Source organism: Falco biarmicus, chromosome 2 (assembly GCF_023638135.1).
Source record: "Falco biarmicus isolate bFalBia1 chromosome 2, bFalBia1.pri, whole genome shotgun sequence".
In the NCBI taxonomy this organism is placed as follows: Eukaryota; Metazoa; Chordata; class Aves; order Falconiformes; family Falconidae; genus Falco; species Falco biarmicus.
The window spans coordinates 91,207,904-91,233,138 of NC_079289.1; the positions used below are offsets into that span (position 1 = coordinate 91,207,904).

The 25,235-nt window shown below is 38.2% G+C and overlaps 1 protein-coding gene across 3 annotated transcripts in view; it reads left to right on the forward strand.

The window, feature by feature from the left end:
- BCLAF3 (BCLAF1 and THRAP3 family member 3) overlaps nt 1-25,235 on the forward strand; it is a 35,788-nt gene that overhangs the window by 4,825 nt on the left and 5,728 nt on the right. For 2 of the 3 annotated variants that reach the window (XR_008820138.1, XM_056328081.1), the window contains exons 2-11: nt 3,474-3,547; nt 5,574-6,152; nt 6,495-7,157; nt 9,420-9,598; nt 10,255-10,369; nt 10,566-10,629; nt 11,483-11,601; nt 13,404-13,518; nt 19,293-19,388; nt 23,880-24,035. Coding sequence is in view for 2 of the 3 variants with exons in the window: in XM_056328081.1 (XP_056184056.1) it covers nt 3,507-3,547; nt 5,574-6,152; nt 6,495-7,157; nt 9,420-9,598; nt 10,255-10,369; nt 10,566-10,629; nt 11,483-11,601; nt 13,404-13,518; nt 19,293-19,388; nt 23,880-24,035 (2,127 nt within the window). In the remaining variant the exon portion in view is untranslated. The remainder of the gene's footprint in view (nt 1-3,473; nt 3,548-5,573; nt 6,153-6,494; nt 7,158-9,419; nt 9,599-10,254; nt 10,370-10,565; nt 10,630-11,482; nt 11,602-13,403; nt 13,519-19,292; nt 19,389-23,879; nt 24,036-25,235) is intronic. The other variant, XM_056328082.1, reaches the window with a different exon arrangement.

Below are 25,235 nucleotides of genomic sequence, written 5' to 3' on the forward strand. Positions count from 1 at the left end.
CTGTGCTGTCTGCGAGGTTTTAGCTCTTTGCACTGAGACAAGCTCCAATTTGCCTCCATTCAGCTAGACTGCAGTCATTTGTGATTTCTTGTATTTCATGCTGGAGAAAATAAAGGAGATTGAAGGATGTTCTGTTCAGGAGAGCAAGCTGTTAAAAATGTATAGCCTTTCCGAAGGAATGTGTGTTCAGGTTGGCATACCCCATACAATTTCTAGTCATTTTCACTTTTCTCAAGATACTCTTTTCAGGTTTATAGTATCTATATACTACAAGAATTTCATACTTGTCAAACCACTGATCTCAAGGGTGGAATCAAAGGAGAGCTGGCAGCAGGCTTCAGGCCATTTCTCCTGAGGGAAGTGGTCTGATTTCAATTCTGAAAGTCAAGGAAAAGAAAATAAAAGGTGGAGTTCTCATTAATCTTTAAAAACTATCTAAGCACAGTTACTGATAACTTCTCCAATGAGTCACTTACTGTTGTAACACAACAAACACAAGCAGTACTATGAACCTAATAATATTGCTTCCTAGTTAAAAAAAAGAAAAAAGTTTTTCATGCTTTCATAGTGATAACATCCCATAAAGTACAGCAGGAGGACCTGCAGAAATTCAGAACCCAGAGCATAGCAGGTCCTGGCACCTCTGCTCCAACATGATCTGGCCTTTCAGAAGCATCTGGGTGGCCGACATGGGAACTATAGGAGCTTCACTTGATTCAGGTAAATCTGCTATAGATGGGCTTGCTGCCTGGTACCGTCCCACGAAAAACGTGCTTTTGGTGTGGAACTGTATTGCTGGTCTAGGTGAGATGATTTAAGCTTGAAACTTGAATTGGCAACGTGCTTAGAAATTCTGTATAGATTAGTTTGTGATTCTGGTGTTACACTGGGAGTCTTGATTGCAGTTGAGTGTCTGCTGCCTTGTATGCTGTGTATTGATTGCATCTCCAATCTCTTAGGAAATTGTATCACATGGATCACTTCTTGGGAGGCACATTGAAACAAATGAATGCTTTCTTTCCACTAAACAAAAGGAGTGTCTTTGCTGGAAGTTACAGTAGTCCTCTTTACCCTAAGGCAAGATCTAGGACATATTGTCACAGTCCTTCCCAGGCTGGTAGTACGATTGTTTAGCCAATCTTGAAAGAATAAGGAATCTGTCATTGTGTATGTTCAGTTCCTATCTTGATTGGTCTGCAATGAGAGATCGTGGAAGATCTGGTTCTCTGTAATGGCTGGGTGGAGTTTAATGGTACTTTTGTCCTTTTGGTGTTTACATACTCACTTGAAAATGAAGCATAAAGTTCAGTACTGCAGGGAAGATAGAAAGATTTTGAATAGCCTTTAAAATATGGTCACTTCTTAAAGTTTACGAGAAGAGAGGGTAGTAGTGAATTTCTGAAGCTTGTGGGACATGCGCTTCTTTTTAAAATGTGTTAGCCATGGATTGTGTTTTCTTGTTTCTGAAATAGTGTTCAGTTTGGTAAGGTGTGTCTTATGGATAATAAATGGGAAAGTATTTTGGTCACAGTACTACTACTTTTTGAAAAATAATATTTGAGTACTGGCATTGGAGCATCGTATTTAACTTAGACTAGTATGATCTTTGAGTAGACGAAGGGCCTGAAGTTAATTGACGCTATGCAGTCCTCCGAGATACGCCTTTAGGATCTAAGAGGCAGTGCTAACTTCACATTTGAAAGTTCAGGGAACAAATATTCTACCTTGGGGTACTTTGGGGTTGAGGTTTTTTATTTTACTATCCCTTGCAACGCTTGTTACAACCTCATGCCTTGTCAGATGGAAAGATTCATTGTGGAGCAAATGCTCTCATGGTAAACAGGAGACTTTTGAGATTTTAAAAAATAAATTCAAGAGGTTTTCTCCAGAAGTAAGCGACTTCTGTGTTTTGCAGATAATTGTTTAGTTAGCTTATGGTGCGGCTTAATGAGCAGGAAGTCAATGTTTCCAGAGTCACTTTGAAATGTAGTAGATGGCTTGTCTGATGTCCACCTGTAGTGGTAGATGTCAGAAGTATGCTGTATGTTCTCCTCTGAGATAGTACTGTTTTAGCCATGAACTAATAATAATAATGAAAAAAAAATCAGTCATGGCAAGTGGTAATACATTATTGACTTGTTAGTGTGATTGGGTGGTGGTGATGGGGCACTGGGCCAAGCATGTGGGTGCACACTATGTCTCCAGGTTTCTTACATGCCTTAAAGCTTACTATTTTTTTCACCCCTTTCAATTTTAGTTGGTCAGGTAAAAGATTTACTTATATGATTTGAGCACTGGGAGTGTCAAAAAGGCTGTACTTGGCCAGTCCAGACTAGTTTTCTGTCTTCATGAGTGTCTGTGAGCAAATACTTAGAGAAGATACCAGAGCATATATAGAGTGACATTGACCTGGGCATATTCTTACAGTTTCAAGTGACTGGTTGTTCATTAATTTTGGAGCTGTTGATGGATCTGTTTTTGTACCCATTTATATTTCTGGCCTTTACAGAGTCTTGTGGTAATTCAGAGCTGTAGGCATGGGTATGTGGTCCAAATTCCAACTCCTAACCAGTTACCTGATAATTTCAGTCTGCTTTAATCCTTGTATTTGCTAAATAATGAATAATCACTCCATTCCTATTTACCAGGCACGTTACTGGTGAGTTTGTATATCCTTTCATCACTTGTTTTCCAAGATTCTAGTCTCTTTCTGCAAAGAAGAGCAAGAAGGGTGGATTCCACTGATACTTTTCTCATTCTCCCATAGCTTTTATGAGAAGGGATGCCTAGAGCTACTTCCAGGATTCAGGAGCAGTACTTTCTGTCATAGTGCATCCGCTGTATACTTAAATGTGTGTCTAGGTATTAGGTTACTAAGTCTAAAAGTGAAAAGTGGTCTTTTATACATGATTTTGTCTGGATGAAGTGTGTGATGTACAGCAGTTAAGACTTGATGGAGCAGTTAAAGCTTAACAGGTCTGTAACCATGTAAAAGTATCAGTATGTGTTACAAATCTGAAGCTCAATATGAAGTTCAGAATATAACTTATTGCAAAACCACCTTTCTTAGTAAACTTGATTTTTAGGCTGGCTGGCTGTCCCCTCTCCCTTTCATCTATAGCATTCAAAACATACTAACAGTTACAGCACTTCTTTCAGTTGTTGCAGCGTGCATGTCAGGTCATTAATATTTAAAAAGTGAGTAGGCAGCTTCACAAAATGGAGAGAAAAAGGGAGCAATGGTCAACTAATTAAATCTTTATAAAGAAAATAAGCTGTATCCTAAGATCAACAATTAGAAAAAAAGGTACTAGCCTTAAAATGGGAATTGAAGATAAAAGTAATTCAACGTAAAAATATGCGTTATTCCAACCTTGAAGTATCTAACAATACACTTGTTAAAAACCACTATCCCTGTTGCAATTTGTAGTGCAGTTCTGTTATCAGGCTAGTAAATTGTACTATTTTTACAGCCTCAAGAAACTCATATAAACATATGAGAGAAGATGACAAGGTCTAGATCGAGATCACCACGATGGAAACAAAGGTAAATATTTCTTTATAACTTGAGTTCTGAAATGTAGCTCTATATAAGGATTTACAATTAGGACTTATAACTTGTGTAAAAGAAAGTTACATCCAGAACTGTAACTTGTAAAATGTATTTTATAATTTATATAATTTAATATAATTAATATGATATAAATATTTATTAAATATTTTCTAAACTGAACATCTGCTGCAATTTTTTTCCCAACTAGCAGTTCTGATGTTATGATTTATTTTTTTTTAAAGCTGGAGGTGTTAAGTTTTTGCTGTCTGCCAAGAACTGTGTTTAACTTGCATGTTTTGAGACTTGGAACTCCTTAAGCACAAAGTCCAAGCACCAAACTTAGTTAAGGGTATTTTTACTCAAGCACTACTTGGTGCACGTTGGTGCATGTCATGTCTGTAACTCACTCCTGTTTTGCCTCTTGGTCATCAGGGGGAGGCAGATCAACTATTTAAAAAAACCCGAAAACCTACTTAGTTCACATACCTCAGGCTTTTCGAGCCTTTGGGGCTCATTTACAAATTGATATTCAGCGCAGTTAGATATGCCTTCCAGCATAACACAAACTGAAAACACAGGATTTGGCACCCTTGTTTTTGGACACTAGCCTATTAGCATGTGTCATCGATGATTGTCACCAGAATAGCATCCGGGTTACTTTATGTTGTTAGTTACCTGCCTGATTTTCAGGACTTGAAATGCAAATTCGAGGTGTTAAGCCTAGGAGGCTGGAATACAGTTTTAGCTTTCAAGAGCTTGAAATACTTTTCTGCTGGGTTTGGGTTGTTCTTCTAAACAGACTAATAAAGTTGTGATGACCAAGACCATGCAAGTTTGTTGGATAACACAGTAAAATATGTGTGGTCTTACTGATTTGTTTTTAAAAAGGGAAATCTCATCTACTTCCATACTAGATGGATAGTTGTGAACATGTTCTTTGGGTGAAGGGCAGGGAGGAATGTCCCAGTGCTCTCTGAAATGCAAGCCTCAACCAGAACAACGTGGGGTGGCAGCAGCAGTATGGGTGCTACTGGAGGTTACCATTATAGTTTTGCGAAGATCTGTGCTTCAGAGTTTGAACTCACTTGCAGAAAAGGAGCAAATAGTTATGCCAAATTGTATGTTTGTAATATGTGTACAAAGGAGGTGACTCCCTTGAATTGCAACTTGCTTTTTGATGTTTGTATTAGTGTATTGAGAGTGTACAGTGAATACTTGAATGCAAGCAGAACTGTTATATCTGGGATTACTTTCTGGTTCTTACTGGTGCCCTGTGCTGCTTTTTCTTTAAGGAGATTTTGGCTAGAAACTCTCAACAGGTTGCATCACTCAGTTTTGCATTTTTACCTATAGGTACAAAAATGAAAGCAATTGAGTGGATCTTAGCAATTGAATATTTTCAAGCTGCAATAAGTGTGGAAATGCATGTGGATACATGTATGTACGTGTACACACAGTTACATAAAAACATCTTTCTCACAGTTTTCTGCAGGAAAAAGCCTACCTGTGTGACATTTTAAATAGGATATTTTATAATGTTTTCAGTCAGCTTTGTGAGTTGTTTTAGCATGCAGAAAAACTGAAAAAGTTTGGTGGGGGTTTTTTTTCCTTCATTTCTTTATATAGGCTTTTTTTTACTTCCCCATTTTTTTCTTGGCACTGAAAATGATAGGGAATGATTGAAGTGTGAAAATTTGTGTAACAGTTGTTTTTCACATAGTGGAAACTTCACATACGATGAATTTATTTTAGTTTTAAATGAAAAACTACAAAGAGAGAAAAATGATTGATTTACTACTATTTTGAGTGGGTATTTTTACTATGAAAACTTTAAATTGGGTAAAAGTAAGCTTGGTACTCCAGCCAGGCAAATGACACTTTGAATATCTTGTTTTAAATTTTTTTACTAGTTGACTAAAATTGTGTACTAAACTATACTTCCTTGGAGAATAGGTGTTCTTAGGAAGACGTTGATTCAATTTTATGGGGCTACTCAAAGTGGATTTTATTTTTGCCTTAGGTCCTTATCTCCAGCATTTAGGAGTCCAGAGCACCATAGGCAAAGGCATGCTCATGTTAATTATGACTGTGAATATAAAAGTTTTCGTAAGGACCCAAAGAAGCCTATGCCTTGGAGAACAGAAGATAAAAAATACGGACAAAGCAATTCCAGGTTTGCACCTCATGGAAATAACCACCAGAGAATATATGAACGTAGGTCACCTTCACCAAACCTGAAAAGAATTCCCATGGAAGATACTTACAGTCATAAGCCCTACAGAACACAATCTTCTGAAAGAACTGAAAGCAATAGGAGATGCCAGTTACCACCAAAATACTCGGAAATACCATATAAAGAGCATGATCGTCCGTTTTATCACCACAAAATGGAAGACAGATACATGTTTGAGCACTACAAAGCCACTGGAAATGAAAAAAGAATGAAAGCTTTTCATAGACCATTAGGGGCTTCATGTAAACTTGAAAGAAAATGGCATGACGATGACTTGAGGCACCAGAGGTTACATGAAGAGAAGTATGGTCAGTCACCCAGAAGAGTTTCTGATGAATTTACGGCAAGGAGCTCTTTACAGAAGAGGTATAGGAATAAATAATTAAAACCTGGGTATTGTGGTGTAAAGCCTCAAGTGAAAGTCTGTTTTCATTATAGTTGAAGATATCCACCTTGAAACACGTTGGCCACTTTGTAGTTTAATTATGGGCGACTGGTAGTAGTGAAGTATTTGTCTTTTAAGTAAATCATATTGATGGCTAGAGTATGAAAGGATAATATTTCCCTCTTAAGAGCCCCTGCACATCTGTACCTTGGCGTGAGGGATTATGGGTTAACTTGCCACGCATTCTGCTGTCCAACATTCTGCACATATAAGTTCTCACTTTCTTCTCTAGTGCAAGTGTAAATTGCTTTATGTCAACACAGGTATCCTGAAGATCACGATTACAGAGAATATGGGCACACGTCTAAAAGGGCTAAAGAAATGGAGAGGTATGACGGTGGAGAAGTAGCAAGAAATTCCAAGTGGAAGCAAGAACGTTCTTTTCCACCCTATCAAGAAAAGGAGCAAAGAAATCTGGGTGCCCAGTCCCACCGATCGGCTGAAAGGGAGTACTCGGAGGGTTCTGTCACAAAGATAGCCTATGAGTATGGTCACAAACGGCGCAGGCATCTGGATGGGGAAAAGCCTTTTTCAGATGATAGAGCTCAGAAGTATGTGAAGCAGGAAGACCAGAAATACAGTTCTTCTAAGGGTGCCCGGAATAGCAAAGAGTTAGATTACTGTAGCGGTGGAAGAGCGAGACGGACTGAAGAAGGGCATGTCGAAGTACCAGTTAAATATAGTTCAAAGAAGGGCTGCAATGCTTGTGTCAACTCTTCCAAAACAGATGCCGATTCGAGATCTTTTAAAAACAAACCGGAGGAAAGAGTAAGGAAAGAAGGGGAGTTCAGGAAAAAAGTAGAGTCCTCCGATAGCCAGCATGATTCAAGTCATACTGTTTCAGATATGAAAATGTCAGATGTCAACTGTAGGAGGGAACACCTCACAATCAAAGTGGATACAAAGAAAATGGTGAACAAGTACAGGTATTGGTTTCCCCTCACCACCTCCTCTTTCTTCCTGTCTCTTTACAGTATATCAATATTGGAGGAAGGCATGGTTTCTTTAAGAGGTAACCAGGACAAACTAAGGTTGTACCTTTTAAATTTTATTTTGTTTAAAATGTTAACTTGTTCAGACTGGAAATTTACATCCTACTTCTAATTAAACAAAGAAACAAATCCCCAGGTTCACTTGATGGAGTTGCAGTAGGAAGTGGAAAGAACAGTTATGCCTCATACAAACCTGTAGTTAAAAGTGGCTTATGATAAGTAAATGTGTTACTTGTATTTAAAAACAAACCTACCCCCCATCCCCCCAAAAGCAAAAAAACCTAGCCCTGTGCTTTCTTCTGGAATATGATGGCATTTTTTTAGGGAGTCATCCCTTATTTCTTCTAAAGCGCAGATAACCTTTAAATTACATAGATCTCAGACATAATCAGATGTTCAAGATCTCAAGTTCAATAAAGCAATTGAAAAATGAGATATCCCTAGTTTGTTACTTATTGTTGTAACAAATGAAGTGGCAATCTGTTGAGGTGTCAGAACTGAAAAAGTAGAGTCTGCTTCTGTCTGTCTTCTTTGTAATACTTGTGGTTGCCTTCAGCATTCCCAAGACTGGCTGAATTGGAAAAAAGTGGTAATACTATGAAAATGTAGATGATGGATACATGATAGAGAGTAGTAAGCAGCTTGGTTTGTTGCCTTGCATTTGCAGGCCAGAATGTTGTATAATGGTAGTAATTCCTTCTGGAAGAGATTACCCCCCTTCCAAAATGATCAGCCTTCACTATTTTAATGGTATTTTGCCTCTTTTTCTCAAATAAAACAAATCAATTTTTTGCACTTTCCAGTATTTCAGAAACATAAAACAACGAGAGTTACAAAGAAAAGTTACTGTCTGCACATAGGGGGCTAATATTAAAGACTGAGGAAAGGGAAGTGGAGTAATGCTCCTGCTCTCATGGCTAGGGCAAGCATTTAAGTTCTTGAATGATAACATGAGGAAAATAATTACTGTTGCGTTTTGTTGCAAGCCCACAGGATGATTCCTGTATCTAGTAGCCTCTTGTGCTGTTTTTGAAAGTCATGCACAATAGACATGGTAATTATTTGCAGACTGAAGAGACTACTGCATTGGTTACAGCTGATTTCATGTGTGGAAGGTTTGCTTCTGCAGCCAAAAGTGCTAAATATTTTATTTTTTTGAAGATGAGAATGCTAATTCTATAGAAGCTGATGACTGGGAATATTTGTGCTGCCTACTTTAGGCTTTTAACAAACACCTGACTTGAAATGACTGCTGAGAAGAATACTTTCTTTATAAACCTGGGAAGCAGGTAGATAAATTATCTGCAATTGAGAGTGTTTGGATTCTCTCTTGCATGCGTTTATTTCCGGTTTACTGGGGGAATATAGGTAACTTCTGGCACCTGCTAGAGGCTATTTCTAATACAATTTTTGTATGAAATTCTAGTCCTGTATGCTTCAAATACAGGATGGGCAGGCATATAATCACTTTAAAGAATGCACGGTAAATAGTCTTTTATTCTAAAAGCTTCTACGTGGGCTGTTTGAGTCCTCAATTTATCTTTCCAAATGACAAGCATTTTCCTTGCAACAAGAACAGCAGGATTTTTAAAGTGTTAGCTTCCTTGTCAAAATAATTCTTAAGCAGCACTGCAACCATTTGGGGCATAAACTTACTTAGAATGAGTAAAATTTGTCAAAAAGATGCTATAAACACATTAAGTTCACACGTTGCCACTGTAAAGCTGTTTTACTAGGCTCAAGTGATGATTCAGTTCCCAAAGATGCGGTGAGTTTTCTACATCTCTCAACTTTTGAAAATTGTCTGGTAGCTCCTTATAAACAAAGACGCATAATTGCCTTCCAGAAGTGTGTATAATAAAGAAGTGTATCAGGATCTTCATTTGCCTTTTTTTGATAATCTAGATTAATTAGGCTTACAATTCACCGATTTTGCATTATATACTTCACCATAACAAGGATTCCTGAGAGTTTAGTCATATTTCTTTGTATCTCATTACAGCTTTTCTTCCTTATCACCTTATGAGTTTTTTAATTAAAAAAAAAGGAACAAAATTAATTTCAATTTTCATCACATTTATTCCTAAAATGAACTTCTTAAAACCCAACTCTTACTGTTTTGTTCTTCTCATCTGTTTGAAATTTTTTGATATGGTGAATTCTTTTAATATGAGTATCTGCAACTTTTTATTCTAGGACTACTTCTAGTCATACTACAGAGAGACAGATGTCCCATGATCTGGTTGCTGTTGGGAGGAAAACTGAAAATTTTCATCCAGTCTTTGAGCACATGGAATCTGTAACACAAAATGTTGAGAACGACCCATCAAGAGAATTTACTCAGGAAATAATCACAATTATCCATCAAGTTAAAGGTGGCTATATTTGGGGTATATGTATGTGCTTATATATTTATAATTATTAAAACCAAATCTAATTAGTTAGATATGCTGTCCTTGTAAGTCTCAGGTATTTGCTTTTGGCTTCCTTCTGTATTGTTTAAGGAAAATGTAGGTTGAGGATTTAAATTACTTGGGTGGAGAATGATTGTAGGAAGGTCTCAGTCCATAATAGAGGCATGATTGTGGAGTGTTAAGGTCGAAAGGATTTTATGCTGGTACTTAAGACTAACTTGCTTGTTCAGAAAACAAGAGAAGAAAAAAAAGAGCTTTGCTTTAGTCACAACTTCTAGTTATAGAGTTCCTTTAATTTCTCAGATTAGTGTTTAGACCGCTGGATCATGTTCAGTGTTGAACTTTATTTATAGATTCTAGTTATTTGTCAGCTCTATCATGGTAGTACTCAAATACTTAAGATTAAGCTCAACAGAAAGTTAATAAGAAGGATGTCAAAGTTGGGCTGGCCTAATCTTTCATTTGTGAATGTTAAACTGCAAGTGAAGTAGTTTGACATTTAATCTCAGAAATGGTTTTGATGTCCTTAAGAGTTAATCTTTTAAAAAATACAATTTCCCACTGTGCATTTCAAATACTACAAATAAACATTCTTGTGTCGTAATATCTCTTCACAGCAAATTATTTTGCATCTTCTGACATAACTCTACATGAACGGTTCTCAAAAATTCAGGATAAACCAATTGCAAATATGAATGAAGTTAAAATATGTTTGGATCCAGAAATACACAGGTAGTTAATGTGCTTTTTGCCTTCCTTTATTTGTGTAAAGTCTACTGAACATTAACTACCTAAATGCAATCTAAATTGTTTTACTGACTCGAACCTGTCTGCCCTTAATCAGTGAAGAATTCTGTAGTTGGTCAATAATGCTTTTGCTGTTTACAGTGATGGCACTTTTTTTATGTAATTTTTTTTGGTATTCTAGGAGGATTGACGTGTCTCTAGCAGAACTTCAGAACAAACGAACTGTGCCATCTGAATCTCCTCAGGTATCTTGATTTTTTTTTTTTTGTAAACTTTTTCAGCAAACAGTAAGTTAAAATGATATAGGTGTAAACATTTTCTCCTTGCTATTGGTACGTCATTTGTAGATGCTTTGAAGGGAATTAGTAATCCTGCCTATTTTGAAAGAAATGTACCCTTGAGTGTATGTACAGATACGCAGTGGTGCAAGGACAGCATGTGGACTGATGAGTAAAATGTGGACGTGTTCTCCAGCATAGCTGGAGTGTGGTTATTCCTGCTGCTTGAACCCCGATCTGGTTTTAAATAGTGTAAATACTAAGCAGGTGACTGATGTGTGGCTCTTACTTTCGCTCTGAAAGTAGAAAAAGCCTTACTGTTTCTTCTACTCTAATGTTAGAATGGCTTGACCTCCACGTAAGTCCTCAGAATGCTATTACATTCCATGCTTTCATCCAGGTATATAAGATTTTTCTGTCTTACTCTTCCAAGCTATGCTTACTGTGGTTTAGTTACCTCTTTTTCTATAGTACAGACATGTGGAGATTCAGTTATTTAAGAATAGTAGAACCTCTTAAGATTTACAGGAATTTATGTGAATATTTTTGCCTTAGCGAGCCCGTGCAGAAGTCTAGTGCTCTATTCACTGTTTGGAAACCTGTAAAAAGGCAGCTGGTGAAAGAAAGGGTAATTGTTCAGGACTGCTTTTTGTTGTTGTTTTGGACTTTGAATCCTTGGGTTGATGTGAATCTGTCCTGTGTGCAGACAGTTGAAAGACATTAGCAAGGTTATATACAGGAAGCGACCCCTGAAGGGCAGAACCATGTCAGTGTTTGGTTATTACTAGCTAAGTTGACTTTAATCCTTCTTCTTAACTAGAACATTATCAGAGTGTCAGAAGATCCAAATGATCTACGGCATGATATAGAAAGGAGAAGAAAAGAGAGACTGAAGAATGAAGATGAGAGAGTGTTTCATGTAGATGGTGTAGCTCCAAGGTAATTAGCAAATAACAGTCTTGTTGGCCCAAGTCTGTCGTTCTCCTATGTGTTCATTTTTGACCCTTCCACAGTTAAATTCGCATTTCTTGAGATTCTTTTCCATAGTTTGTCCTTGTAAGTTTCACTTGGACTGAAATCCAGCTGACACACACTGCAAACTACTCTGTAATGGAGTGTTATCTTAAAAAAGAGGTTAAGCTATAGTGGGGAAAAAATGAAAATCAAGCTCAAACTGTAGCACTGAATGGGTAGAGGGGAAGAAATGAATTTAAAGATGCGTAACTCCCTGATGTGCCACATAACAACGTTCTCTTGGTATTTTGTAGTTACATAAAAGTATTCTAGAATGAATATGTTGTTGTGTTGCCCTGGCTATTCTGTATGTAGCGTCATGTAGAATATGAGCAATGAATTGGAATTCATTCTTTCTGATTCTCGGATAATTCTATGAAGAAAAGCTAGATTTTTGGATAGCTTTTTACTGCTATCAATTCCTCCAAGTTTGTTAAAGGTGTTTGCCCCAGAGCTGTTTGCTAACCTCGGTCATCCTGTTTCACTTTTGATGTTGTGAAGTTGGTTGCTTAGAGAGATGACTTGCTTTAGAAGAAATGTTGATTAAAGAATTGCCGAAGTGTAATGAAATGTATCTACACTGTAGTCATGATTTACACATAGCTCTTAATATGCTGCTGTTTGTTCATTTTAAATGCAGTCTATAATGGCAAATAGCAGCAATACGCACCTATTTGGGAAAACTGACTTTTGAAGCTGCAGAAGAAGTATTTCTTGTATTAGGTGTTCTTTAAACAAAAAAAATAAAATTTCCCAAGTGGAGGAAAAAAAAAAAAAAACCAAACCAAAAAACATGAGGACTGTTGCATATAGCCTTTTATGTACCTGGGGCTATGTTTTTAGTGTACATTTGGCCTGACTTTTTTTGCCACTTCCACAGTTAGCTTCTTTGCTTACCTTTTGTGTATGCTACTCAGTGGGAAGCACAAGTTCCTCTAGTAAGTGTGGCTATCCTGGAGTTTGATGTGAAGGAGGGGTTACACTGTCAGAGTAATACGGACAACGTAACATGAGCTGAGGGTAGTAATGGTGTGGTTGGTAGAATTTTCCTGAGATTGGAGGTTTTTAATAGCTCAGATATGAGATATTGGCAATGCCTATGAGCTAGTCCAGTGTGCCTCTATTTTTGCCTTAGTAGTTTGTTTTTCAGGTATGAAAACTCTCTCTGTATATTTTGTGAACTATGAATTTTGACTTCTGGTGTTTACTTTTCATGGTACATATTTAGAGGCTTATGGACACTTCTGTGGTAGCAATGTGCTCAGTTAAAAGCCCGAGTCCAGAACAGCCTGCTTCTGAGGATGAAACTGGAGCATCTGCCTATCTACCTGAGCTTCTATCGGATTTGGAATTTCATGAAATGGAAAGCTCTGTACCACTTTAGTACAGTATAGAACTGCTGAAAGGCGTAAAGCGTTTCAGCCAGCGGAGGGCAGCAATGACCAGCCGTGGGGAAACCTGGTGTGCATAGCGAGCCTTTCAAGGCGGCAGAGTATCTGTTAATTGCTTATTGCCTAAAGTAATACAGTTTACCATATAATTCTGTGCAACTTGGGCTTAGACTAGTAATTTGTTGAACGTCCTAGGAAAAACAATTACTTAAAAACCTTCGCTTTGCACTTCTAAGTGACACAGATGCTAGATTAAGGCCATTTAAAATACAGGGGCTTGATATGCTGTGGCTTTAGATTTTAATTGTTCTCTCCTCTCTCTCTTATACATATCAGGAACCAGCAAAGCTGCAGTCTTTCAAAATTACAAAACTCTCAACTCGATGGTTTCCAAAAGCCTATGAGGTTTATTAAGCCACCTTTCAGGAAATTCATTGGGAAACCTCACCTGGTAAGCCTAAACGTAGAATTAGTAGCTTCTGCATTGTTGTTCTTAGATTTATAATTCATATTTACTGGATTGTCTATGCTGATGTAAATTTTAACAATCTGTAATGTCTTGCCTTTTTAAATTTCAAGTGAGGCTTTATGATCTTCAGATTTTGCTTAACAGTAAAACTACTCATGATTTCATAGTTCTAGCACAAGAGTACTTCCTTAGGTATTTGTTGAAGCATAGATTAATACAAGTGTGCTAAAACCACTTTTATGGCCAAATGCTGATACAACGAAAACGATTCTTTTGCTTCTGCATGACTGGGCTGTAGTCCATAGTAACTTTGCTACTGTTTTTTATAACCTAGCAGCGAGTTGGCCAGGAATTTGTTGATTTAGAAAGCTAGTTTAGCTTGGTATGTTGGGCAAAATCGAAGCATTTTTTTCAGTTAGTCCAGAAATGAGGTGGTCAGCTTTAGATCCCTTATTGAGTAGTAGGAACAGGTCAAACTAAACTTGTGAACTAAATTTTAAGTTCAAAATTACACATGGAAGTTAACTGATAAAGAAGCTTCATGAAATAAAAACTCATATTGCTTGTAGCTTTGCCAAAGAAATTGGTAGTTAATACTGCATTTCTTCCACTTAATGATGTATTACCTAAATTGTAAAGTAGAAGGCCTTGTTGTTGAACAGATAACCTGAGGTTAAGTTGAACAGTTGGAGAGGAGTAATACTCTCTTGCATTCTAGTTGTCAGTGGTTGGAAGGGAAGGTCTGAATCTTGTGTGGGTGGCATTTTAGTAAAACAATGTTTCTTCTAGCTATGATAGTAGTTCTGGAAAGCTCTTCTTTTAAAAACAAATAAAAATGAGGAATAAATCATAGAGATAACTAGAAAAGTCTGAAATTATATTCCTGAGGATGGAATGTTATACAATGCAATAGATTATCTGTGTTCATACTGTTTATCAAAGCTGTTCTGGGCACTTATTCTTTCTTAAACTATCTTTGTGATGTACTTTAATACTGAAATGGGCAAAACAGTGTTATTAGGGTCAGGAGAAATAAATTCGTCTATTTTGGAGAATGCCTTCTAAATTGAGTCTTATTTCCATGTCTTTGTCTTTTTAATTTGGGGAACTGGTGAGACCAGAAAAGCTTTATTAGTGTGTGTAGCATAATTCTAAAACTTTTTTTTTTTTTCCCCTGATGGTGCAAAATAAGGAGGAGACAAACAGAACTTGCCATTCTTAATACATTGTAATTAATACCCTATGGATGGCGTTCCAAAAGACCATGACACTTTTGTGGTCCATCAAAAGTAGCTTCTATGTAGTCAGCTCTGACCATCACTGAAACGTATCTGCCTTGCCTATATAATAGTGCAACTTTCAGTGTAAAACAACGTAAGGTTGTAATGGAAAAAAAATATTAAGACTGAGATTGAAGTCCCCAAAAACAAGTAGTAATTGCTCATTAAGTAATTGTATTGGGTCTGGCTGAGACGGAGTTATGTCCCCATAGCATCCCTCAGTGCTGTGCTTGCATTGGTAGCTAGGAAGGTGCTGGTAACACACCAGGGGTTTGGCTGCTGCTGGGCGGTGCTTGCACGGCACCAGGGCTGTCTCTCCAACCTTCCTCATCAGTAGGCTGGGGGTGGGCAAGATCTTGGGAGGGACACAGCTACGGACAGCTGACTCAAAGTGACCAAAGGGATATTCCATACCATATGGTGTCTGCTCAGCAACAAAAGCTAAGAGAAAGGAGGAGGGAGGGGGGCGTTCCTTATTTACGTTACTCTTTTGGAGCAACTGCTATGTGTACTGGAGCCTGCTTCCTGGGAAGTGGCTGGCCATCACCTGCTGATGGGAAGTAGAAAATAATTTTTTTTGTTTTCCATTGCTTCTGCATGCAGCCTTTGCTCTTGATTTATTAAACTGCCTTTATCTCGATCCGTGAAGTTTTTTCCATGTTATTCTGCCCCTTCTCCCCTGCCATTCTGGTGAGGAAGGGAAGTGATAGAGCAGCTTGGAGGGCACATGGTGTTCAGCCAAAGTCATTCCACCATAGTAATATAGTAATTGCAAATAAATTATTTTGCTTATTTGCTCCCCTTGTCAGTTTTCCTGTTTATCTAGTATGTCTAATGCTCAATATATAAAGTAATGCAGAAAGAGGTTAATTTTTCCTGGGCAGAGTGGATCACTAATACAGCTAACTCGTATCTGAGGCCATACAAATAATTCAGCTGAATAAGCTAGCTCTGGTAGTGTGGCACTACCTGTGACATGTAGGTGTGTTGTGTGAGAGCGTATGGTGCTCAAAATGGCTTTCCTTGAAGGAGTCCTTCAGGACTGGGTGTGATTGAAAAAGAGCTTATCCTGGTGGACTCAAGCTCGATGCCCATATGTGTAGGCTGCCAGCACTGCTTTAGTGTTTGTAGTGTGAGTTAAGTGGACTGGCATCCAAGCAGCCAACTGCAGTTTCAGCCACATGTATAATTTCTGTGTTGAGTAGGCTTTCTATAGTAAATTCAGAGCTGTGTCCACTGCTACTTTCTTTGGAAACATAATATCAGTAGAATTGAAAGCAGCCTTAGAAAACCAAAAATGAATGAAGGCAAAAGCCACTGGCAGCTGCTTTCTGCAAGAGGACAGATGTTTGGAATTTACCATTTGGAGAGTCTTGTATCAGAATAGTACGGTTCAGGTGTGAACGCTGCCGAGCGCCTTGGAAAGTGGAAGGACCACGGCTAAAAAGGTGGTGGTTGCAGAACAATGTGTTGGGTTTAAGTGGTTTGATGGGTCACCAGAACATTGATGCTGGGTTAACCACACCTTTTCAAATAGGAAACATCCTTAAATGAAGCATCTGTTATTGGGGCACAGCAATACATGGAAAAACTGAGAAGAATTTGAAACATAAGCAAGAGCTAAGAGTAGTTATTGAAAAAGAAAGTAAATTCTGTGGTTTTGCTCAGTGTTTCAGGTACTTGGGTAGGTATTGGTTCAGCTGGTTCTACGGTCCAAGCGGAGTTCCCCAGTTCTTGTGGGAAGCTGTTTTATGCTGCAGAAGAGATGTAGCAGCAGTGCACTGGCAAAATTGTAAAGGTGAAAACACACAAAAAAGCATCCAGTAGACATCTCTTAGCGCTTTTAGAGGTGGAACTCTCCGCAGTAGTTTTAAAAGCAAACCCTGGGAAACCCAAAACAAAAACTCTGACCTTCAACACTTCTGTCAGGTTTGTTTGCTGTTCTTTACAGATAAATATTCAGAAAAGTGCATCAGAGCACCAGGTTTCAAATGGCAAGCATTAACAGTGCAAAGGCAAAAATAATTTTAAGAAAGAGTATTTGACAAGAAAACCACTGCAGTGTCTCTAATTATAACACAGGATTTTTAAAAATGTAATGTATTGGATAAGTATTTGCACATTTGTCTTTGTTAGTAAAATTTCATTGCGGCTTTATCACTGCTAGAGGAGTTGTGTGTATCAGCATTGGTAAAAGATGGATGCTTGAAAACTGAAAGCCTGATCAGTGGGTGGATCATATCTGATGCAAGGATGCTGCCTAATATGAAACAGATAATGTATTGGCCCTATTAACACGTCCTTACAGTAAACTATCAAATGTGATATTAACAGCAGGTTTTGTTCTCTTGTTAAATGAACAATCTTAGTCATTAGGGTTAAAGTGGAACATGGAAATGGTACCTACTTGGTTGGCATAATTCTGGTATCCCATTACTAACAAATATGAAATTTTCAGTGCTAGGTATGAGCACTTTTTACAGCGGGCCAGTGGAGTGTTTCTTTTATTAATATTCAGTAATTGGGGGTTGAACTTAAACTTCAGAAGAACTTGTGTCTTGAAGGTGTGAATGTCTGTCTAGCCTTGATTGTAAGGGATGTCCATCTAACCTTGTACTCTATTGACAAAAAGAGTATAGCTTAAGAACAGAAGAACAGAACAACTATTTGTACACTAACAACCTCCCCCCCCCCCCCCCCCCTTTTTTTTTTTTTTCTTTCTTCATTTAAAGCTTCTGGTTTGGGAAATTCCTGAAGAGTAGTTTGCTACTGTAGATGGTTTTGTTTCCGTTAATGTACTTGAATCTTGAGGGAGGTGGGAGTGAGGAGGGGTGTATCCACAGTTAGTCAAGACAAGCTTTGTTTTAATTTCCCAAGGTTTGTTTTTAACTATAACAGGAAATTTTCTTGATATTTTTTTTTTTATCTTGCTGAATTGTCAGCTTTAAGAAGGAGTATACTTCAGTAGGGAGCTTCCTGATTTAATTATGTGCTGTATGGAGAAAGTTAATTTGATTTCATGGAGTATCTTCATATTCTTAGAATAAGAAGGGAGCTGGGAAGGCTCTGATACGCTTTGTCCTCTGTGTATTTAATTTTTCATATCTTTTTCATGGAAAAGCCATTTTTACTACTTTGATCTCACTCCATAATGTCTTTCTTCCTCTCTATCTGCTGAATTCCCCTCTTGTCAAGGTGTTTTAAGAAGCTAAATAGTTGACTTCTAGGCAATAATACAGTCTCAAAAAAAAAAAAAAGCTATCTTAAAACTCAGTTAAAAGCTAACTTGGATTCTAACACCATTCTGTTGCATTTATAGTCCCCCCAATTACTAACAGGGTGAGAAAGCATATCCAAAAGTGTTTCTGCCACTGAAAAGGTTTGGTACTTTGTTAGAGAATAGAAGTTCTGTAAACAGTAAAGCATGCATTTTCATTTATTATTAGATGTTAATATATATGAAATATTTCATAAGAGTTCTCTTCTTAGGTTCTCTTTAAAATGTATTTGAAGCTGCTAAAATTTCCTTTGAACAAAAGAATTCAACAGCATTGGAATACTTCTGTGATTATTCAAGAACGGGCCATAAACAAAAAAATTTCATTTGATCGCGAAGAGTTTGTTAGCAAGTCCATTCTGTCTGCATTAGATGACTTTAATGTGGTATTTGCCAGTATGTAGTGCTTCTGTGAATATTTTTAATTGTAAACAAGGATGGAAATGATATTCTAGCTGTGTGCACCATCTAGAGGTAGCTGTCATGGGGGAAGTCAGAAAAGGGCCAAAATACAGAGGAAAGTGGCTGGAGGAGCGCTCTATTTTAGGGAACCATAGTTGTTTGACTTCAGTTGTTCAGTGTGGTGACACAACAATTTCAATACCGCTTGTCTGTGTGGCGTGCTTTTGAAATCGTGTGTGTTTCTGTGGCAGGCAAGTAATCTTCAAATGCTCTCCTGTAATACAGTTAAAAGTAGAATCTTGTAAGGACCAATGTAATGTGCTACACATTTGTTGTTTGGTTGCTGTAGTGGCATGTATAGTAACAGTGCTGTGTCTGCTCTGAAATACGCTAACCAGGGATGTCCACAGTACTAATCCTGTTGCCCTGATTCCTGACTCGAGGAATGACTGCTGTAGCAGCCTGTCTGCTACACTTGCTGCTTGCAAATTGAGGCATCTGTTCTGGGGGACAGGGGTGGAGAATCTTAATTGGGTTGTTATCTGCTTAGATCTCTCCAAGAGGTTTGATATTCCAGTAGGATGGTCTGTATCATCTGTGGCTTTTGTGGGCTCTACTATCACTTCAGCCAGCCTGGACTCCAGGCCCTGTGCTCCTCTTACTGTGTTTCCCTCAGTGTCATGTCAAATGCTACAAGATTGAAAGAGTTGGAACATTTGTGAATATAACCTGGAAACTTTGTATGTTTTCTTGAATAATTCAGTAACATTAAACTAATAACTCTGTTTTCCTACTAGAATTCTTACTATTCTTCAAAACCAACTGATACTTACCCTCACAGACGCATTAGAGGACACCTTGAAAATGCAGGACCCATCAGAAGGCACTTTAAGGTACAGATCAGCTTTTGTCAGGTGTATGTTACATAAACTGGTGATTTGGTCCTGTTGAGTTCAGTAACAGGAGAGGTATTTTGGAATGTATTAAGTGCCGTGAAAAATTGTGTCATCATAGCCTAATTGTGTCTGTTAAAATAATGGGGGGCTTAGCTTTTAGTAGGTAAGAGGGCTGGCAGTGGATTGAGTGAGGTTGTCCAGTATTATATGCATGCAGTTGAAACACATTAACTGCAAAGTTGGGAATGAGAATTGCTGAATTTAGACAATGACTAGAAAGCTTATCTAGCAAAAAAAACCAAGCTGGTCAGCCTACTCTCCTTCACCAGATGAGTGTGGAAGCTTGAACTATTTCCCAAGACTGGAAGATGTGCATTGTATTGCTTTCAAAACTGTCTTACTGTTGTTTTGGTAGGCCTTTCATGTAGGGACTTCTGGGGAACTAATCTCTTGTGTATACCCTGCGTACTGCTATCTGTGCATTCAAAAAATTAAAAATAAAAAATCAAAAAAGTGAAGTTTATATACTCTGAGTCTCAAGGGGTGGACAACTGTGCTTCTTCCTAAGGTAGTGCAGTGCCTTTCTAATGCCTTCTGATTGTAAAATGTATCATGGGTTCAGCAGAAAAACAAAAACCAGTTTCTTCTTGTTCTACTGACAGTGGCATGCTATGCATAGATCCAGTGAGAGCTCTTTATATTAAAAAAGCATTAAGCAAATCTAGAACAGCTTACTCATTTTCTACCTTAAAATTACCCCAACCTGTTTAACAGGTGTGTTCTCAAGGGTAAAATAAATTATGGAATAGGTAGTCATTTTTCCTGTTCTATAGATAGTGAAGTTGAAGTGAATTTTTGATGGTTAAGTAGCTGGCATTTTTGGATGAAATTTTGAAAAGAGGAGGTCAGTGTAAGTGTGGGTTTTTTTGTTTGTGGTTCCCCACGTGACCGCCCCCCCCACCTCAGACTAAACAGAAGGCTTTCAGGCTCTCCCATTTAGGTGTATTTTGCCAGTCAATCTTAATCGGATAGCTAAGCTAACACTCAAAAAATATTGACTTCATTCTGATGAAAAAAAGTCTTTTTCCAAGCTGAAGTTAACAAGTTTAAAGTGTTAGCCTCGTAGAACTATTTTAATATGTAAGGACACCATAACCTCTTAAACAGTGTCACCTCTGTATTGTCACCCTGTAGGGGATGGAGGGATTTTTTAGCACTGGCTGCCATATCATTGAAGCAGTGTTGGTAATTGATATAAAGAAAATGGAACGTTGCCTTCCTTTACATCAGCCTATAGTTCTGCTGGAGATAATGCAAGCATGAAAGCGTCCACCAAAGTTGTCATCACATGTGTATATGAGAATTGCCTGAATAATGATGTATCCAATGATCTATCCCCATGGTACTTTAATATTTGCAGGGAAAACAGCATATGCACTTACATTGCAGTTTGCGTATGTGTATAGCATGTTTATCATTGCCATGGAAACAGCAGTGCTGATTTGACTTAATTTCATCAACTTTTTTCTTTTACATTTAATTTCCTCCTGTGTAACAGGGGTTTTCCTTCCTATGCTGTTGCTGAAACCTACATAGGAAGGCGATTTGACTCTCTCCTACACTGAGGAGACATTCTTGGCTGATCAGTTAAAAAAACCAAACGTACAAACCAAAAAACCCACATATGTACAGTCCCATTCCCTGCCACACCTCACCCCCCAAAAAACCCCAGACAACCTCAAATCCCACCACATTTCTTCTTAGTATATAAAATGGAGACATTTTAAGTAAAAAAGGGGGGGGTTACTTGGAGTAATTAAAAAAAAAAAAAAAGGTCTTGCACTATGTTCAAACTTTTTTTTGAAAACAAACAAAAAAGGTATTGGAAATAACAGCAGTTTCATAAAGGATCTGGAGAAATCTTATTAAAAGGTCTTTTTTGTAATGACACTTTGCAGCAAATCATGAAGCCAGCCTTTAAGTGGGTACATGCATGGTATCTTCAGAACTGAACTTCATTCACTGTTAGACACAGTTCAGTGTGGTGGTGGCTGTGGTGGGTTCACCTCAGCTAGCAACTAAGCACCACACAGCTGCTTGCCCGCTCTCCCCTCGGATCCCTTCCTCCCCCAGCAGGATGGGAGAGAAAATACTGAGAGCAAAAGTGAGAAAGCTCATGGGTTGAGTTGAAGACTCAGAAGTGAAGGAAAGAGGAAGAAACAAGTGATGCAAAGACAGTCACTTTCCACCTCCCACAAGATGACCGATGCCCAGCTGGTTCCCGAGCAATGGCTACCTGCTCCAAACCCCCTCCCCTCAGCTTCTGTTGAAGCGCAGGAGGTTATATGGCACGGAATATCCCTTCGCTCACCTTGTGTCAGCTGTTCTGTGTCCCCTCCCAGCTTGTGGCCCGTGCCTGGCCTGCTTGCCGAGAGGCAGAGTAGGGGAAGAAAAGAAAGCCTTGGCGCTGTGCAGGTACTGCTCAGCCCCAGCCAAAGCAGTGGTGTGTTACCAGTGCTGTTTTAGTTACAGATCCAAAACACAGCACCATGTAGGCTGCTGTGAAGAAAACTTAACTCCATCCCAGGCAGACCCAGTGCCATGGCTCATACAGACTTTATTTCAGAGCTTGAGCCATTGGTTCATAGGCATTGTCATTAGCATTATTTAAAAAATATTCTTAATGCAAAACTAGATGTCACTAGCAGATCTTTTTCTTACTTTTAGACTAAAAGTTAATGGCTTCTTAACCACACACCTTAACTACCTCATTTTGCTGTAAGCTATGTGACTGCAGTGCCTATATACCAAATGTGTATATAATCTGTTAATTTTGTCTGTAGCTGGTTCTGTTCTACACTAATAATAATGCTATTCCCCTCCCTCCCCTCTTACAGAACATATAGATATTTCAGTTGAAACTTCTAAGCTGCGTGTAATCCGATTTTCAATATCTTGTACCTTTTCCCCCATCTCTTACTTGATCTCCTCCTTTCTTGTCATACAAATGCAGTTGTAGACCACTAAGGCCTCCTTTCTAGCCGCCTATGTCAAAGCAGAGAACCACAGCAGCTGTGGGGGACTTGGGAACTTTTAATCCTAACTATGGTCAGGGGTTTAACCCAGCATTAAAAATGTCCTTCAGTTTTCCCTATGGCAGGCATGTATCAACTTAAGGAATTTACTTCATTGTATTGTGCCTGGACTCTTATGCTTCTCAGGAAAAGGGTTAGCATTTAATAGTCGTCTTCAAGTGTCCCCTGCCTACGTGCACCGTAAGAGTAACCCTGGGGGACTGATGGGGCCAGCTTCTCAGATATGTCCTATACAGTAGGTGGGTGAAATTATTTGGGAAATAACCTCTGCATTTGCATAAAGGAACCTCTGTTCTGTACAGAGTTTTCTTAGCTGTTCACCAGACACACAGTGGAAAATGCAGAGGAAAAACTGGTACCAAACTCCTTGCAATTTCAGAGCATGTGATTATTTATTTTTTTCTTGAAGTGATCCTTACTTTGTCAAAGAGACATGGATTTCACCAAAGTAATTGGGTCATGCTCAAGAAGGGCGGTTTCTATGATATATTTTGTCCTCTCCTACCCTTAAAAGGTGTTCGTAAAAGATAACAAGAATTTTATATGGTCAGGAGGTTTTGGTTTTTTTTTTTTTAGCTGGAAAGCCATTGTAGTGTCAGTTTGGAGAGGATGGTGAAACTTGAAAGGATGAATTTATACATGAATGCTTTGTCAGGACTACATTGGCAAGCTTAGAACAGTACTGGAAAACTATGACAAATCATGATGAACAGGGTTTTTCTTACTCTGAAGGTTCTTTCTGCCTATTTTGTTGGAGGTCTGAGTGCTTAGGAATGAAAACCTATTTGTAACTTCAGCTGCTGTTGTGTGGTCAGTGTTGATCTTGCTAGATTCTGTGTATTTATAATGCTGTTCACCTGTAAGCCTTTTGTTACGTCTGTGGCCTCCACTCCTGGTCTCACACTATGTTTACAGCATTCCAGTCTGGAGGCAACAAAGGCATAGAGCAATGAACATACGTACAGACTGTAAGATCTTAAAACTGTAGGGAAAATATATATACTAAACAGAACTAGACTTTTTTTTTTAAACTCAGTATGTGTGCCCACTGCAGGCCTGACATCACTGAATTTGTTAGCCATAGTGAGGCGTTTTCTTAAACTTTTTTGTCAATGAAGTTTGAAAAAATGTTGTACAATACGTTTACTTTTGTCTATGAGGAAGATAACTGCAGATATTTTAAATGGTAAGTACAATATGAGCCATATGGTAAACTAGTGGTCTGAGGAATATTAAATGGAAATAAAGGAAGAGATTCCACACTTACAAGTGCATACGTGCATACTTCTGTTGTTCAGTACTGTTAAGTTTTATATGTGTATAAATATAAACTATTGAATTTTGGTGCCCTCAGTTTGATAATTTTTTTTTCTCCCTTCCCCCACCCTTACAGAGCAGCTTTGCAGATGGCCATTTGCAATCCCATTATAAATCAGGCTTAGTACAGAAGGGTTTATATATTCAGGCTAAGTACCAGCGGTTGCGTTCTGTTGGTGTAAGGGGATTTACCACTAATAAATTTGGAGATGGATTTTTGAGGAAAGAAAAGGTAAGTTGGCCTAATTTATTTTTCACTAAGCCATTTATAAAACATGAATATTGATATAATCAATTCCAATTTATAAATCCCCATGGAATAACTTGGATGGGATTTTCTGAAATTTTGGCTCTTTGTACTTTATAGGCAAACTTGATTCTGCACTCCTATTTCCTCCATATTTATTCCATGGAGACTTGTTGAAACTTGCTTTGGGTAACTGCAGGTCAGAGGTGGCCTCTGAGATTCTGCAGTTGCCTCTGTTTCAGTATCCTTTCCTTGAGCTCAGTTGATCTCTCTTCCTATTGATAGGAAGACAAAGCAGCCCTCTGTAAAATTATTATGTCCTTTTAGGCTACAGCTTTAAATCAACATGAAGGGTTATTAGTAACTTTCTTTTTTTTACTGTGTCTGTATGCTTCACTGTTAAGTTACCTTTAATTATGTACTTTAAAGTGCATACTGGAGTGCTGCTCTGAATAAAGCATCCTATGCTGTATAATGTTGGTGTAAAATGGTTTTATAAGATCAAGCTGAAATAATTAGGCACATCTGTTTTATGCTAAACACTTCATTTGCAGTCTGTATGGGACAACAATAATCTTGAAGTGCAGAAGAACTTTGAACCATATAAAATGTTACAGGTTTTGTGAGGATCAGTAGTTAAAACATTCTAAATCCTTTATTAGAATTGATCAAGTGCAATCAAAGTAGTGTGAGGTTTCTAATGACATCAGAGAATTGGATTAGATGACCTACACAGCCCCTTGCAGTTTTGTGTTTCTGTGCGAATTCTTGTTTGTTCTGTATTTCTGTGCCCATCTAGCTCCAGGTAAATACACTTGAATAAGCATTTGTAGTTGGATTAGAGTTCACTTTTTCAAGCACAGAAGCAAAGTTTCTTAGAGCTGTTTTCAGAAAAACTCGTCTACAGGTGGTGGTGGTGGGGAAAGCCAAGCACCAACCCCTGCCTGCCCCCCGCCCCCCCCCCCCCCCCCCCCCCCCCCCCCAAGAAAAAAAAACCACACACACCAAAAAAAACCAACTACCCAAAAAACCCAACCAAAACCTACCACCAAATAACAAAAACAACAGAAAGAAAACCAAATACTTTGGACAAGGTAAATGGGTCACTTGTTGCTGTAGTATACTGATGAATGCTTTCTGCATTTGCATGGACTCTGAGAAGTATGATCTCTGAAGGTTAAATTG